This window comes from Epinephelus lanceolatus, chromosome 17 (assembly GCF_041903045.1).
Source record: "Epinephelus lanceolatus isolate andai-2023 chromosome 17, ASM4190304v1, whole genome shotgun sequence".
NCBI classification, from domain to species: Eukaryota; Metazoa; Chordata; class Actinopteri; order Perciformes; family Serranidae; genus Epinephelus; species Epinephelus lanceolatus.
The window spans coordinates 24,902,435-24,919,939 of NC_135750.1; the positions used below are offsets into that span (position 1 = coordinate 24,902,435).

A 17,505-nucleotide genomic window follows, 5' to 3' on the forward strand; every position below is an offset into this window, starting at 1 on the left:
GGTTAAATGATCCTGATCATTTTTAATCTTTCTTGAAAAAGACTACAGCTACATATAACACAACATAAGCATGATTTACAGACAGAAATTGCGAGGCAAGAGAAGCAATAATGACTGTTATAAATTTTAATGACACTAACATACAGTGGCCACATGTCATTTCAGACTATATTTATGATTTGTACAGTGGCGGTTGTCGCATTCGTGGGAGTAATCTGTCTTTTTTTCTCTTTCTTTCAAGGGTCCCAAAGGAGATGAAGGATCTGTAGTGAGTTGAAGCTTTTCATTCTGGAGTGTATTTTTTATGAAATATTTGTCTATTTTTTGTGTGTGTGTGCTGCCCAAAAAATAGAGAAGTCAGAGTTTCCAGTTGCTTTCTATCATTGTCTCTGTGGTTCTCTACAACATAAGTCAATACACCCTCAAGCCTGAGCACTTAACCACTCTCAGTAGAACTCCAACACACAGCGAAAAAATGATCATGTCTCCTGCAAATATGAAACTGTTGTACCATATTGTCTTGCCAGTGGGAACCTATGAACTCTCTCTGTACTTCAAACGCCCTTCCCCCCCATACTAACGCCTGCAAACAATCCAGGTAGACACGGAAACAATTCGACGCTTCGCCCATCAACTTGAATTCTTTATTCTCACGGGGCCAATTGCATTTTTTATTGTTTTGTTGCACAGTGATTTTTCACCAGGATGTTAATTTGACATTTTAATAAATTGTGCGAGCAGCTCCAGTGCTGTGGTGGAATTGCCCCAATCCGTCTCACAGCTGATCCTCTGGCTGGCCCACTCTCCCCTTAGTCGCACTCGCTTATTCATGACAATCTACATGTGTGACAATTACCTGCACAATCCGTCTATGTCAGCGCCCGGTGCCCCACTATTCTGTGTAATGGCATTTCTCCATGGCAGCTTGAGCAAGATGAGGTAGATAGAGGCCATCACTTGCTCCAGCACTGGGAATGGGTCTCTATTTTTAGTGCAGAAAGCAAGTCTGATTGTGATTGTCAAATGGGGCTCTTTTACTATCCCATCTGTAGCCTACAAGGTGTGACAGCATGTGTCGTAGATCATATAATATAATACACTCAGGTTGAAGTATCGTCCTCTTAGGATTAACTTCATATTGACGCGTGAAGGGTTGTATTAATATGTCACGGAGAATATCAAGAGGAGAGGTGAAAATGTGCAAAATCTTGGCTCCTGCAGAATTTAATTTACTCGCCTTTATATAGCTTTGATCTATATTTGCTTGTTAATGCGTAATGTTTACTGACAGCCTTGTAATAATACCATGTCACCTTTTAGTAGCTCATCACCAAACTCACCCTCCCATTGAAGACTGAGACAAAAATAGTATCATTCGTGGTTGCAAAAAGGGGAACTAACAACCTTTAGTCTATATCAGCAGTGACTTTTATGTCTTGATGCAGCGGGTGATGTGTTTTTCTCTCACAGGGGGAACCAGGGGCCATGGGATTACCAGGGCTTGAAGGGCTACCCGGTGCCAAGGTAAGCAACAGTATCGGTCCAAAGAAGTGTCTCTTCTGCCATGACCTAACCTGATTACAAAGTGGGAAAAAGTGCTTTCTCTGTACTTCATTCTCAGTAGAGACCACTTGATGTGTTAATTTCTAAAATGCAATACCCAGCTACAAAACCATATATAAAAATGGTTCCTGTGTGAAAGTGAAACACATTATAGATTCCTGTTGAAGTTATGAGTCAACGTAAGGGAAAATAATTATGTGTAGAATTCAATCACTAATAGTGACTGAAGAAATCTCTGGCTGAGGTCTTAGAACTGGATATACAGTAATGCTACAACAACTTGGAGCCAATGCGTTCATGTAATACTTATAGAAGTATTTCACTGCACAATTTCAAACTACAGTTAAATGGTAAGCTAAAATATGGTTCTGAAAACATTTGAGAAATAGACAACGCAGCTCACGATCTTCGTTCATATTTGATCAGCACTGCCTAGTTTTATTGTTTGATCTCAGTTTTTTCATCCATTTTACAATACAGGAAACAGTATGCCCACTTTCAGTGTACAAATTCTCATATTACAGCCAAACAGGGCACTAAAATGTGGTTCTTAAGACATTTTAGGTGATTTTAGGCAATGCAGCGAAATAATCTTGATTTATATTTGATCAGTGCTGTCTAGCTTTACAGACTGATCACAGTTTGAGAGGGAGAGGGGCAGGTATCTCTCTCAGTCTGCATCTATACTCTTTGAGTCCGTGGTGGCAGGCATATGAAAATGCAGAAGTGCAATGTGTAGTTTGTAGGAGTGTAAATCACCAGTTTCATCATGATACGATATTATATCAATTCTTTGGACAATCATATGATAGTTGGAGATATTACAAAGTCTGCCACGATACAATTTTGAATTGAAGTGATTTAAGGTCGTGCGATCGATATGAGATGATATTATCTGCCCATTTAACACAGTCTGTTACAGAAGAAGCTGCCACTCCTTTTATTTATGCTTTTGGCCATAAACGATAAAAACAACACATAATGAATGTTAGTAATTGTAACGGCTTAAGTGCAGTAAAGTTCACTTTAAACTGACTCCATTAACACACATAAACCAGCACATGGGATAATTTAATCTTCAGGGCTCTCTGCCAGAGAGGCCTTTCTGGAGGAAATGTTTTCATTTTAACTCATACCATCATCTGTTTCCTAAAACTTGAGGTCTATCTGGCTTAAAGCCCTGAAGGCTAACTTCTCCCAACAGCCATAAAACATGGACTAACAACAACATCGTTTAACAGAAGTATCAAATTTAGCTCAGTAATAATCGTCAAAGTTCATAGACCAGAACAATTGTTTTTTGCTAGTCACCTTTAGCTTAAGCATGTTTACATTGCATAAATTAGCCTAGTGGCTCATAGACCTTTTTTTCTCTACTCACAGCTTAATTACGTCTAACGTTATTATTTTTCTCACTCACCGTTGGTTTAAGTCACTGCATCTCCTGACAGAATCTCTAGCAGCTAGTGTTACTATAGTGAGATGTTAGCAGAGTGAGATGTCCGACCAGACAGGAAACGTTAGGTCATGTTTTATCTTGAAACAGCATCGTTTATGTATGGCATATGATTTGTCTGTTGAACTGTATTTTCTCCAAAATCCAAAATATCTCCACGCTGATGATTTATTCCCGAGTAAATAACATTATCCTCATTGTTTTTCTCTTGGCTTCTTGCCATCTGCTTGCCGCTGTTTGACGTTGACACAGACTTTCACGATTAAAGCAGATCCTAAAAATGACACTTTGCATCGATGACTTTGGATCACTGATTTTTTAATCGATATATCGATGCAGATTGATGGATTGTTACACCCCTAGTAGTTTGGGCAACAGCCCTAAGGTTAGCAAAAATCGGGCGGATGATGGATGAAGTGAAGGTGAGCAGGGACATCTGGGTGCTGATAAGATGGAGGGAAGTTTACCACAGTTCATTGACACATACTACCCACATTCTTTTCAAAGCTGGTTGAAAATCAGCAAAGTGTGTCTAACTGTCTGCACAGTGAACTGCTGCTATTGGACAAATAGCAAGTAGTTTCTTAGAGGAACAAAACTACTCCTGCATGTGACTTCACAACTTCCCACATCTGAATTTGTATGGATTGACAGTGGGTGACTGTGTATGCTGTGTGTGTGAGTGTGTCTTGAGAGGTGGAAACATTTGATTTTCTGTGACATTCGCAGTAATTTATCCTTTAGGGAAATACTGTCAAAGGTGTGACATATGCAAAAGGTTTGCTGTTGAAATATGAAGAAGTCTTAAGTTCATAAGGAGGTTGTTTATCATTACTCCCTGTTTGTGATTTTTCTAAGTAAAGACTTGTGTTTAAAGTGTTTGAGCCTGCCTGCATTGCATTTGTCCAAACAGTGAGGAGCCCAGGAGCATCCATTATACACAGGTTGAGGCAGTTACAGATATCAGTATCTATGGGTTTGCTTGAAGGTGATTTATGTGTGTTCTTTATGATATGTCTATGTCATCTATTTGACACAATGTTTCCTTCAGGGTGATATTGGTTTGCCTGGTCCACCTGGGATAATAGGTCCTCCAGTAAGTATTTCTTTTTTCAATTAATTTACGCCAACTCACACTCCTCCTTGATGAATCATCTGTGTTCTTTAAGTCCGCTGCTGGCAACAAGTCGATGATGTTTCATAAAGCACACAGAATAGCAGCCATCAAAACACAAGTCCCATAACACAGCACGGCTTGGATTAATATATGCCTGTGGTCTGTTCAGTGGATTCTCTGTGAAGCTATAATAGACTGGTTGGTATATTATGAACAGGAGGCTGCAAAGGTGCTGTAGATATGACACCATTGAGGACCTGTCAAACACAGTCTGTTCTCTTCCTGTGTTGTGATTGACAGGGGAAACCCGGCGCTCGTGGAGAGTCAGGGATCCCAGGAGAGCCGGTGAGACTCAGCCTCTAACTCTCTTTGAGCTGTCAATCCACGTGTCTTTCCTTTGTCACTACCGACTGACACATCGGCTGTCTCTGTTCTCTGACAGGGTGAGAGGGGGCCGCTTGGAGAGACAGGATTCCCAGGGCCCGAGGGACCCCAAGGTGTACCTGTAAGGATGCTACATGAATTCTGTTGCTCTTCCTTATATAATCACTACTACATGTTGCCAAAGCACCTTCTAGCAATGTCCAGGCTGGAAATATGGCTTCGAATAACACGCTGCTGCTTTACATCAGCAGGTTGTTTTAACATTATATAGGAGAAAAAAAGGACATGATTCAATGACAATATGGATAAATATGTTATGTTAGTGATCACTTGTCCTGTAGATGATTACAATCCTCTATGTAATTACCATCAGAGATGGTTTCTGTAATTTTCCCTGTAAGCGCACAATGGAACAGTGTTCGCACAGCAATCAGGATCATTATCCCTTGGTTGAGATATCTCATTAACTGTGGAGATTACTAGGAGTGCAACAGTGCTGATCCAATCGAAGGTGGGAGCTGATACAAAATGTCTTTGTTTGTGTTGCACTGCTCGAGCAGGGGAGACCTGGGAAAGATGGAACTCCTGGATACAAGGTGAGTTGTGCGAAGGCACTGCAAATCCCCTTATAGAAAGTGCTTTACATCAGCCGAGCTACTGAAAGATGGCACAGCAGATTTTTATCCCCCCACCCCCCGAGCTACAGTAAAGCATCCTGAGTGCATTAAACCTATTTGCATATTTGAGATTTTAACGATAAAAACTAAATGAAATCCTGCAGATTTAAGGCTTTGTTGACTTTTAGTCTTTTTACCCTAATTATACAGTTAATGCTTACAGGCAATGATAAAATGTTTGTAATAGAGGCCAGTAGACACTTTGATTAAATATGCATTTTCCTGTCTGTTGAACCTGGCTAAAATTGAAACAAATACTGCAGCAAAGTCTGCTTTTAGGTGACTGATCAAATATATTATACACTATTTACTTCATAATCACACAGAATGGCCTCACAGCATGTAGCGCAGATCTGCTATGAATAGCCATTACTAACACATTATACAGTCTAATACCAAACTGGTTTGACTATGGCTATTACTGTTTTGCTCTCTGATTTGCAAGATTTTTTTAATGACAACCCCAACAGTTTGTTTTCTTCTCATTATTAAATATTCCTCCACCAAAATCTCAGCATTGCATATAGCCCTTCTACAGTTTTATCCTCATGTTTTTTTTGCCATGGTGCCTGACTTTTCGGTGGGGCAACAGTGCCATCTAGCAGGTGGCTTTGCTCCTCTACCCACACTCCTTGCACACTGCTTTGAGGTTTAATGTAATGCTCAGGGAAGCACATTTCAGTGGGCAAGATGATAGATTTAAGCCTCCCATCAGGCATTGGGGAATACAGAGTACTGCAGATTAAAGCAGGCAGGGGGAACGGCATCACAAAGAGATGCCCGTTTTAAAACCACATCATGCCAGATTGTCTTTTGCATGGCTTCTGTAATCCAGCAGGAAATTGATACAAAGATGCTCCCAGAGGTATTGCTGTGAGCACGGTAAAGGGAAGCAATGAGGAGTGACAGGGAGGGATTGGAAGACACAAGATGTTGTGACACGAAGCCAGAGACAGGTATTTTCTCTCCCCAGCTCCTCCATACAGTAGAGACAGCTGATGGGGGAAAGCAGGCGTTTCTCAAACGAAACAGGAGTGATGCAGAGGAGCCGTGACATTGCAGAAGGTGAAACACTGTACAGGGAGATATTATACAAGCAATACACCTGAGCTGAGTAAGAAGCAATCAATGCACAGTCATCTGAAAAGTGTACATTTCTCAAAGTCAAGTAATTCAAGAAAAAAAAAGCTTGCTCTTGGTTTTTTTCCCTTCATGCAACAGAACAGAAAGTTCTGCAAATATTAGAGTAGATATGAGCAATATGTCAATATGATGGGTTCAAATAATAAAAAAATCCCTGCTTCATATATACAGATTTCAATATTGGAGTATTATGTGTGCCCCTGCGTGCTCCTGAACAGCACTACTTGGTGTAGAAAAGCTTCGGGGTCAGCATAATTTCTTTCTCCAGTTATTCAAATGCTACTTCTTTACCTGTCTTCTGTAACCACAAAGCCTTAAAATATGTTTATCTGCTTCTATTAAGGGATCCATAGGAGCAACAGGGGACAGAGGATCAAAAGGAGAACGTGTAAGTAGCATCATCCCTTTTTTTTCCTAAAAAGAAGCTGTTTTTATGACTCAGACTATAATGCAGGAAAAATGTTTTGATGAATAGTAATGAAAGTCTTCACTTCAGCACAAATATGACTAATCCCCACAAGCACGTAAGCACTAGATAAAGGCATTTAACGCTCAGTGCAGTTTCCTATTGTATTTGCAAGGCAAAATTAAAGAGCTCTGTCACACTTACGCAGTAATCTATTGCAAATAGAGGATGTGAAATGAGGTTTTAGCTTTACAGTTGGCAACAAAACCTCAGGACAGGTGACTGACCGGACACATTAGGAGAAATGAGTCAGTGTGCACAGCATGTTACAGTAAAGTCATACAGCTCTGTGTGAGTCAGGCCTGAAAATAGTGACTGTGGTGCAGCTTATGGCAGCCAGGAAGTGCAGTTTTCATTGTTAAACTGTAGAACTCAACCAGATCTAAACTAGTACTGTATTATATAAAGCTGAGACATTATATCTGGGCTTTTTTACTGCAGGGGGATCCAGGGATTCCCGGAGAAAGAGGTGTACAAGGCGAGAGGGGTCGTGCAGGAGATCCTGGCCCGATTGGACGTATCGGACCACCAGGCCAAAAAGGAGATCCTGGCCCTCCGGGACATTTGGGGAATGTACACCTCTTGGTAGGTTGTACATTTGCAGATAGCTCTGATCGAACAAAGACTACTCCACACCCCCCAACCCCCAACCCCCCACCGCACCCTTATGATTAAAACTGTTATCAGCCCACTTCCCTCCTGAGCTTGTGTAACTAGCTCAGTTATCGTTCCCCATATGGAAAATGGTGCAGCTACAGATTTCTGCATGAAACATCAAACAAGGCTGTGCAAGGGAGGTTGCTGTTCTCTTTTTCTGCTCAACGCTTCCCACTCCTCATCCAGGCGCAACAGAAGGTCAGGGAGGGAGAGAGATGGAGACAGAGAGAAAGACAGAGATATGTGGGCGTGCCTAGAGCTCTGCAGAGCAGTAAAAACACCTCCGTGTGTCACAGACATTTTACACATACTGTATGCAGTCACAACAGTTATATAACATTCATAGCAGAGATGGAAAACTGTTTGGAAAGATTCAAGGTCCAAGGCTACTATTATTTGCCCTGGAAAACTCAAAACAGTGTTTGAGTGGCAGAGCATATATTGTTATATATTTCTTGTGATGATACATATATTTGGAGACATATAGAGCTGTTATGAGAAGCTATGTGTTTCTTCCTAAGCACGGAGTGCATAACTATAGAATTGAACAGAAAGTAACGCCAAGAAGTCTCTTTATAGAGTCATAATGTCTCATTTAATATTCCCACACTGAATCTATTTTATTTCTAGCTGGATTTGAGGCGCAGATATGTTATTATAATGCAAGGTGGGATTTCAGTTCATCGTTGGAACAGAAAAAAATCAGCAGTAATCCTTCCTCACTGCCACTGTTTTCAACACAGATGGTTTCCACAAACAGTGCACTGGAGATCTTGAAGTTGAGATACATGTCAGGCATCAGTTTGATTTTCCTGCAGTGATAACTACTGTGTCTATTCTGTTGCTGGTTCACTATCAATCAAAGTTGTTTTCATTCTTCTCCACTCCACAGAGTGATCCCAGCTTCATGGACGAACTCAAAGTGTTCATCAAACGTGAAGTCTTGAAGGTCTTCGAAGGTACAAATTGTTCCAAATTAATCTTACATGTTTTCCACCTGTCTTTATTCCCACTTTTTTCCTGCGTTCTGAATGTGATTTTTTTTTTTCTTTTTCTCACCTTGCAGAGAAGCTATCGAGCGCTGCCATGCTGCAGAAGACACCTGCAGGGATCTTAGCTTCACAGGGCCACGGGCCTCCAGGACCTCCTGGAAAGGATGGATTACCAGGCCCTCCAGGAGAGCCCGGGCCTCCTGGTCCTCAAGGTGAGAGCTCAGGTTGCCAAACTGAACTGCGGGACATTAACACCACCTCAGAAAAATAACCACTTTTGGAATAGGAATTAGAAATAACACTTTTAACCTTTGATTGCTCAGAACTATTGGAGACAATCAATTAACCCTTTGTTATCTAATGTAATTGTAATGTACCCTATGTGTGTAGACACGCCATATGTGTTTAAAAACACCAAGTAGTCCAACTACAATATGCTGTACCACACATATATTAAGCAGGCAGTATCTACTATTGTATAAAGCTGCAGGTTGACATGAACTAGAGTGAACTGCACAGCCTTCAGTTAAAGATGTTTTTCTGTATATAAAGAGCTCGGATGAAATATTGAAGCTGGATTTGGGGTGGGGGCACCAATATAGGTTGACACATGTATTTTGTAGGGATTCATGGGTATTTTTCTCTTGCTTAGACCCGTATATCAATGCAGACTGAGGGGCGGGAAGCAGAGGAAAGGCCAGGAGTGTGGTGCACAGCGGCTCTCTGGGAAATATGAAGACAAACGAAGAATTGGCTGTGAATAAGAGAAAGTATTATCAGTGTGGACAGGAAAGAGCCCCAGTATTGATATCTCACTCCAGGAAAGAAAGCTTCTAAAGTAGAAAAGGAGCATAGTCAGGAAAGAGGGTGGACGCTCTTTATCAAACTGATACAACTTTCCGACTGCTCATACAACAGTAATGGTTTGCTGGTCAGGCTTTATACCTCAAACTTGCTTAGAATTGTGTTGTGTCCGCAGCAGAACTACGGTGTCTTAACTTTTTGAAGAGGAGGAGTGTGTTACGCGTTGGTGCAGATCAAAGCACCGCTGCATTGGCCTTTCTCTTTGTATCTACCTCACATTATTCAAGACCATTTACACTTTAACCCATTGCTATAATTTAAAATGCTGCTTTCCTTCATGAATAATGTAGCTAAAGTAGGCCACTACTCATTTGTGCTGTGTTAATTCCGTTTGCATTACACATGTCTTGGATTTTGTTTAGCTTGTTTTATTTTTTTATGCTTCCAAAGAGTGTTTTATAGGTGATTCTTAATGCAGCTTTGCAATAAATATTTATTGAAAATAAAGAGGAAAGTTTTTTTCCCTTGATAAATCAAAAATTCAACAACTTCTTAATTTTTTCTTTGTTGACTTGTGCCTCCACTCAGCTGGGGAGAGAGTTTGGGGTAATATTTCCTCATTATTTCTCGTCATCCTCCGCTGGAGACTGTGCTCCTCTGGAATATCCAACTTGACTTCTTCTCCAATATGCCAAAATGATTTGTTTATGGAGAAAAATAACCCCTCTGTTGCATTCTTTTCTTTTTTTCCTCATGGTTTGATTTCACATGGGTGAAAGTCTCAAGCTGTTAGAGAATACCCATAAGGACGCATGTTGAAGAGCATCATTTCTTTTTTTGTTTTTTCTTTTCCCTTCCCTGTGTTGTAATTGAGTGCTCATTTATCATTCTATTCATCTTTAACTTTTGAGAGCATAATGAAAAGACTCACTGATGTAAGTCATTGTGTTTGAGTGCATTTCATAAATTCTACATTTTGTTGTCTTAACATTCATTTTTAATTTTGTATTTCTTTGTATTTATTAATGGTGACTGATACAAAATGTCTTTTATTATATCAGGCTGTAAACCTTGTGTTTGAGAGCTGCTCATTTTTGTGCTGTGCAATATGGAAATATCAGTAAACATCCCGCAGTAATTGGTCTTTGATGGAGCAGCTGCTCAAAGAAAGGTGTTTTTTTCTTCTTCTTTTGTAAGGCATAGCATGAATGAATAGATGCTGCTGTTAATACTGTTTACAGCCGTGTACAACAGGTGCGGGGCTGCAATCTTATCAATCAATCATGAAAAACCCTCTTAGGCAATATTATTTTCTATTAACGTATTTTGTCCATTAGTGCCCCTAGAAAAAACATTGTTTTCAACCAACTGCAGCCGCAGCATGGCGTTTTCGATTTATCAGAGTGCACCAATCCAGCGTGCCACCCAAGCTTATTGCCCTGTGTGCTATTCAGTATTTTTTTTGCTTAAGGTACAGTGCTCTTTTCTCCATGGAACGTCTCCTCCCTGAATGAATGCCCCAGGCTCTGTGAGTGTTGAAAGAAGTCTCATTATTGCCGCAATGTGTGGATAGCCCCTCTCTCTTTGAGACTCAGTTTTGGAGCATTCATAAGCCTTTTTTTCTGAGATTTTCTCTGACATGCAAGCGTTGAAGCGTTTCCCCTTTGGGCCAGGCGGTGCGATGCTTGATACTCCTGTCAATGTTTCTGATGCACTCCATGCAACCGCTGGTCCTGAGACTCCATTACTTTAAGTGCCTCATGGGGAAATATTTTTGCAGCCCCTCAAATTCTTCCTTGGTGTGCTGTAAAGACCGACCGGCTTTGCATGGCGTGAGAAAGCCTTTGAATAACATGTTTGTGTGCCTATTGTTATAAGCAATGCACTTGCTGGCCTGACTTGAGGATTATTGCAAATGCTTTGATTTTTTTTTACTCATCAGCCAGACTAAGCATGTCCTTGTGTTCATCTCTGCTTGTTTTTGAACGTAGAGGTAATCATACAGCAGCCAATCCACATCAGAGAAAAGACTGGACATAATTTCAACATGAGATATTCTAGTTTTCTCTCTGTGGTCAAACAGAAAAAAAGCTTTATGATCATGTTTTTGCTCTCCAAGTGAATTATGTTTCTGAATCCAGTTGTAACAAATAGACATGATTGTTTTCTGCATCTGTTTGTTTTCAGTAGAATAAATCATTTTATTAGCCCTATCTATTCACTCTCTGAATGCCTTTAGTGACCCACATATCTGTCGATATCGATTGAAAAAAAGCCTCTTTGCTCTGTTTTGAAATCTTCAAAGACGTGTGGCCCTGTTGTTGTTAGAAAGCTGTACAAGCCCACGTCGCCTCCTTCTTCGAAGACCAACATACAGATGGCTTGTTTGATGATTTCCATTCTGACAGGATATCAGTATGTCTTTTATTATTCAAAGGTTTGTGACTGGAACTGGGAATCCAGAGTAGCCAGTTTCTACATCAAATCACCAAAGCTGTTTTTCTCAAAATATGTGCAGACTTGATGCCTGAAATTGCCATCATGTTGGTGATATTTTTATCATCAAGAGGCTAATCTGCACGAGTCCCTGGACAGATATAAAGGTTTGCGAAAATGTGTCCTCATCTTGACAGGATTTTAACATGTTGTGGCATTTGTACTAATCTTACTAACTGTCCTACAGCGCTCTGTAAACGTGACAGCACACACTTTATATTTGCAGTATTAGTACTCAGCCAGAGTTTTATGTCTGTCTCCAGGGTACAGGGGTCAGAAGGGGGAGCGAGGCCAGCTTGGTTTGGGGTTACCAGGAGACCCAGGACCCATGGGGCCACCAGGTAAGAGACATCTTAATTTGATGTTATGTGTTTTGAAGTGTCAAATGAAGGCTTGACCCGGTGTTTGAGCAAACAACGTGCAAGAAAGGAAGCAGAGACTATTTTATTGACTGCATATTCATAAAACAACTTACATCAGCACATATCAATATGTTTAAATTAACAATGGATCAAATAACTGTGTAGATCAGACCTGAAGTGAATCACGTATGTGTCAAATTTGTAAAAAAAACAAAAAAAACAAAAAAAAAAAAACACTTTACTTTAAAAGATAGTGAATTTCCAGCGCACAGCTTCAATTTGAAGTGCTAACGGACAGCTACTTGACAGAGACAGCACACAAGCTCGACGACATGGCCAAATGCAAGTAGGACGCTTGATATATTATGTGTCCTGTACCTTAATCTAATGACTAAGGAGAAATCTGGACCCTGTGGCTGGACCAGTTGGGAACCACTGGTGTAGAATGAAAAAGGTCAGTCACTGTGACAAACCAAGCAGCAACCTCAGGGCTTAAAAATTTAGCAAATGCAGAACTGTCAAAATTGCAGTTCCTTGAATGGCCACTTGAGGCTGACCATAGACCCCTATGTAAAAATGTCCAACTTCAGCAGAAACATTTTTACAGCCTGGTACAAAAAACATGTTTAATCTATATAGTTAATTTCCACCTTCATGACAACGGTTTGGAGGGTGAATTTTTTTATATAACTCACCCATTTACATGTTATTTAGGCCTGAAGTCATGCAAATTTAAAGGCCTCTTTGAGTGACAGGCTGTCTGTTAGGTGTCACCACAGTCAGTCAGCCAGTCAGCCAGTCAACTTGTTGCTCCTCCACAGCTCCATCCTGTTGTCCAAATATGGTCACTTCTGGCTCCAAAAAGCTGGGATAGGGATGGCCAAATGCCAAACTGGAGACACTGGTGAACATGGAGTGGCATTATGCTGCTTAAAAGAGATATTTCCCTTAGGTGTTGGTGGAGACCAAAACAGAGCTAAAAGGAGAGTAAATGTGGAGTTAGATTCATCAGGTGAAAACACAACTCCAAATTACTGCAGCAGTTGCTCTTTATCTGCCATAATGTGTTTGTAATGTCATTGTTGTGTTTACAGCTTGTTGTGCTGCCTCCCAGTAGTCAAAAATGTATTAATGCTGCTTTAAATCTTAATTCTAAGTCTTGAATTTAAGCAGTGTAAACATAATATTGATTTGAATGATTTTTAGAACCACTCAAGAACCATCAGCCATAGACCAGTAAATCATACAGAAGTTCAGTATTCAAAGAGCACTCCTGGCAGTCATAGTTCAATTATACCACATTTGTCACAGAATGACCCGCACTTCATTGACAGTCCTCTCGCCATATCTATCAGTTTATCAGTTTTCATACCTGTCCACCAAAAGGCGGGAGTTGTAGCGCATCTCACAATAATATCTGAGAACTTTTGTACTGTTAAGCCTCAAACCTTAAATTCGATTTCAGCCTTCATTTAATATCTCAGCATGCTGGAGATAAACACAACTCCCAGATGGCATTATGTTTTCTAAAAACTCACCCACTGCTGTGATACAAATGGGACCACAGTAGAGGACAAATTGTTGCAGTGACAGAGCAATGACATTTGTTCTGTAAAAAAAAAGCCCAGCTCAGTGATGTCCTGAACAAAAGTTTACCTGAACACAACCCAAGATGTCAGCTTGTCCCCTGCTCCTGTGAACTAAAAAATAACTCCAAGTACCCCGACGGGAGTGACGAGAAGTGGGATTACCTCACTGACTTCCAGCATGTGACAGCAGGAGTATATCATTGCACCCTAAAGTCACTTATCCAGCTATGTATGTGCATAATGCATGTGTAGGGCAAAGGGAACCTGGCTGTCCTCTGGAGAGGACAAATCACGGCTGTTGAAAGACACCTCTTGGGACGCACCGTGATAGGAAGCACCTTCGGAACAACTGGTGGGGTTAGACTTCAGCTATATTCACATCTTGGAAATAGTTGAAAAGTTGAACAGATTCCTACAGTATGAGTGTGCAGGGCCACTGCATTGATTTAACAAGTCCCTATACAACAGGAGATTATTTCTACCAACCAAACTTTCCGTTACTTGGCCATCATAATGAGGGACAGCTCGAAGCTGTTGAATTCCACATAGAGCAGGTTCCCTATGGACCACCTCAGGTTCTTGGAAACGTATGAGTCGCATGGGGAAGATTCTTCAGTGGGTCTCATTAGGATGTTATAACAATGGCAAAAGGCTGGGAACATCTCAGTGAATTAAAGTAATTTCAAGTAATGCTAGTGTCACCTCTTTATATTCTAATAGACTTTGGTAGTGCTGATGTCATGCTCGCCTGTAGTGCTAATTAGCAGCATCAAGCTAGCAGCTATAAGTAGCTACCAATGACTGTATATAGAGATGGATAATGCATCTCCACTTCCTCCCACTGCACAAAAATGAAGCCAAATATCCTGGATACAGGCTTGTGACATCATTTGGAGCCAGAGTGTGCACAGCAGCAGTCTCTGCAGTATCGAGTTCCTGGGTGTATACCCAACCAACCAATCGTGAGAAGCGCCATTGATCGTGAGCACACCAACTGGTAGACACAGTTGTCAATCATGTCGTCAAACCCCGTTTTTATAGCATGAGAAAACTAATTGAAACCAAACTTATAAAAAAAATGAACACTTGAACAAACATCAGCATGATAAGAGCTACCCAAAAAAAAAATAAATTGAGTTTTAGTTTGACCCTTGATCCATCTGCTAACATCAAGAGGGCGGGTTTTATTACCTATATTGCAGCCAGCCGCCAGAGGGTGATCAAGATGTCTTGGCTTCGCTTTTGGGGAGCTGTCATGTCCTCCATCTTTAAATAGAGTCCAAGAGAGCCATCTAAAGTTGCCAACTGAACAAAGAGATTTTACAAAGAAAACAAAATTGATAATAACTGTGCACCTTTGCTCTGTTAGTGACAGTACAAACCACCACAGCACTTTGGACAGATAGTGTGAGAGCAGTTTAGCAGGAGATGGATGTGACAATGATGAAAAGGGCAAGTTGTGTTTTCAGAGGCAGGGAAAGGACAAGGCTGTTCCTGCGATTCCTTTTGTATGACTGTAGAGGAGGCGGTGCTCCCTGGAGCTGTGACTGGTCTGACGGATGTAATGGGCACTCCTGTGGCTGGACTGCAGGGGATTTTTATTTCTTTATTTATTTACAGGCTTACAGGGATTCATTGCACTGAGCATGTTGTCACTGGTCTTTTTGTTTGTGTGTTGTATGGACAGCATTTGAGAGACAGTGAAGCAATGTGGACTGATTTCCACGTCAACAAGCTGTTGCTAAGTAACATAAGATTCTAATGTCTCATCTGTTGTGATGACCTCGCCATATTAGAGAATGAGGAAATGCGCTTTTTCTGTCCTTCATTCTACAGTGCAATTAAAGTATTCATTAAACATCTTAAAAGTGCTTGCTGGTGTGAAAGGTTGCTGTAGAAGTTAAGCCATGTTAGGTGAAATTAATAATGTTAAGGAGACTTTAGGGCAGGATTAATATCACAATATAATATTAATTAGAATGCTTTTGTAGTATGGATTTGACAAATTTATTTACTAACAGTAGCCCACTTAATGATTTATTGATATTAACTGCAGTTAACTGTGTTCCACTTTTACAATGTGTATACTTCAGTAATGGTATAACAACCTGAACCAGGCTCTGGAAGAAATAGCTGGTGAGGATATAAAGTATAGTAAGCAGAATTCATTTTAGGTAGAAGCACAATGTGCTGCATGGCATGTGCAGTTGCAACCACAAACACGATGTGGAAAGTGAGGATAAAACATCAGACATAAGTAAACACAGTTAAAAAGAAGAAGAAGAAGTGAAGAAGCTGGGATAAAAATGAAAAATAATTAAGATCAGCATCCGACCAGTGAGAATTAATAAGGCATTAAAACCATTAAAAAGTAAGAGTAAAATTAAATTAAATCAAATAATAATAAAGGCTGGCAGCTGGCCAATAAAAATGATAAGAAGCATGAGTTAAAACAAATAAAACAAGAATAAAATAAGATAAAATTATAATTAAGACAGACTACTGAAAGGCGCAGTAAAAAAAGGATGTTTTCACTTTAATTTTAAAGGATGATAGCGCTGGAGCACACCTAACATGTTTGGGTTGGATGTTCCAGCAGCTTGAAGCTAGAGGCAGTTTCACGAATTTGGGGGAAACCCAGGGAACAACCAGACGGCCTGTGTAGTGTAGAGCTTTGGATTAAAACCAGTCATATAGGAAGACTGGCAGCCATACCCATATTTTTTGGGGTTGTCCCAAATTGTAATAATATTTCAGGGACATTCAGGCAGAGAAGAAGCAAATTATGGGAGTAGCTCTACCTCTAGAGCCAGCAGTCTTTACACTGGGAGAGATTCCAGACGATATAAACACCAGACACATTTGCTTGAGATGTTGCTGTTGGTTGTAAAGACGATGATTATAGTGTTATGGATAAGTGTAAAGCCACCAACTTTACAACAATGTGTATATTTGATGGAAAGCATGACAGCCAAACTCCAACTAAGGACTGATGCTTTTAACATTAAGTGGTCTATGTGTAAGCATTGTACATACTGATGTGACTGTGATTGTGTCTAAATACACATATAGTGGTGGTACAGTGATAAATTAATCAAGATTTCCTTTGAACTTCTCTTCTTTACTCTCCAGAGTTTCACAACTAGCAGAGAAGTGTCTGGTTAAACATATGAGTGATTGTATATTACTTAGAATGAGGTTACTTGGGTGCCTGTGTCTGTAGGCCCTTTTACACTGCCTGTTTAAGGTGGGAATTTTGTAATGCCGCCTCGCCGTGCTGTATAAAAGGTACAATCGCAGGACTGTTGTCACTAGGGATGCACCGTAATGAAAATTAGTGGCCGAAGCCGAAGCCAAATATTATTAAACGCTTGGCCGAATACCGAGTACTGAATACTGAAAATCATTGTTTAGTTTTTCATTAGTTTTTGCAGATGAACCCCCTCCAGATTAGTGTTGTCACGGTACCAAAATTGGGACCCACTGTGCGATACCAATGAAAATATCATGGTTCTGAGTAGTATCACGATACCACAGCGAAAATGAGGCAGATGTGCCTTTTGTCATTTATAAAAAGATAAATCACTTTTCTATAATACATCAATGATATTTCAATGGAATAAATTACTTATTGACTTATTCATACTTCAAAAACAGCATCAATAAGTGATGAACATAGGGGGGATCAAAATAAAATAAATAAATAAAATAAAAATCAATCAGCCACCTTCCTCCCCTGACAGTCCCTTCATAAGTGTCCCACAGTCCCTAAAGTGCAGTGAGGTTTGTGGGCCGTTAC

The 17,505-nt window shown here is 40.3% G+C and overlaps 1 protein-coding gene across 7 annotated transcripts in view; it reads left to right on the plus strand.

Moving 5' to 3' along the window:
* Nucleotides 1-17,505, plus strand: part of LOC117248554 (uncharacterized) — a 140,509-nt gene that overhangs the window by 116,270 nt on the left and 6,734 nt on the right. For 6 of the 7 annotated variants that reach the window (XM_078176149.1, XM_033613748.2, XM_078176151.1 and 3 more), the window contains 11 exons: nt 242-268; nt 1,471-1,524; nt 4,071-4,115; nt 4,437-4,481; nt 4,579-4,641; nt 5,081-5,116; nt 6,684-6,728; nt 7,248-7,391; nt 8,356-8,422; nt 8,530-8,667; nt 12,019-12,096. In XM_078176149.1, coding sequence (XP_078032275.1) covers nt 242-268; nt 1,471-1,524; nt 4,071-4,115; nt 4,437-4,481; nt 4,579-4,641; nt 5,081-5,116; nt 6,684-6,728; nt 7,248-7,391; nt 8,356-8,422; nt 8,530-8,667; nt 12,019-12,096 — 742 coding nt within the window. Of the gene's footprint in view, nt 1-241; nt 269-1,470; nt 1,525-4,070; nt 4,116-4,436; nt 4,482-4,578; nt 4,642-5,080; nt 5,117-6,683; nt 6,729-7,247; nt 7,392-8,355; nt 8,423-8,529; nt 8,668-9,107; nt 10,430-12,018; nt 12,097-17,505 lie in introns of those variants that run through there. The other variant, XM_078176153.1, reaches the window with a different exon arrangement.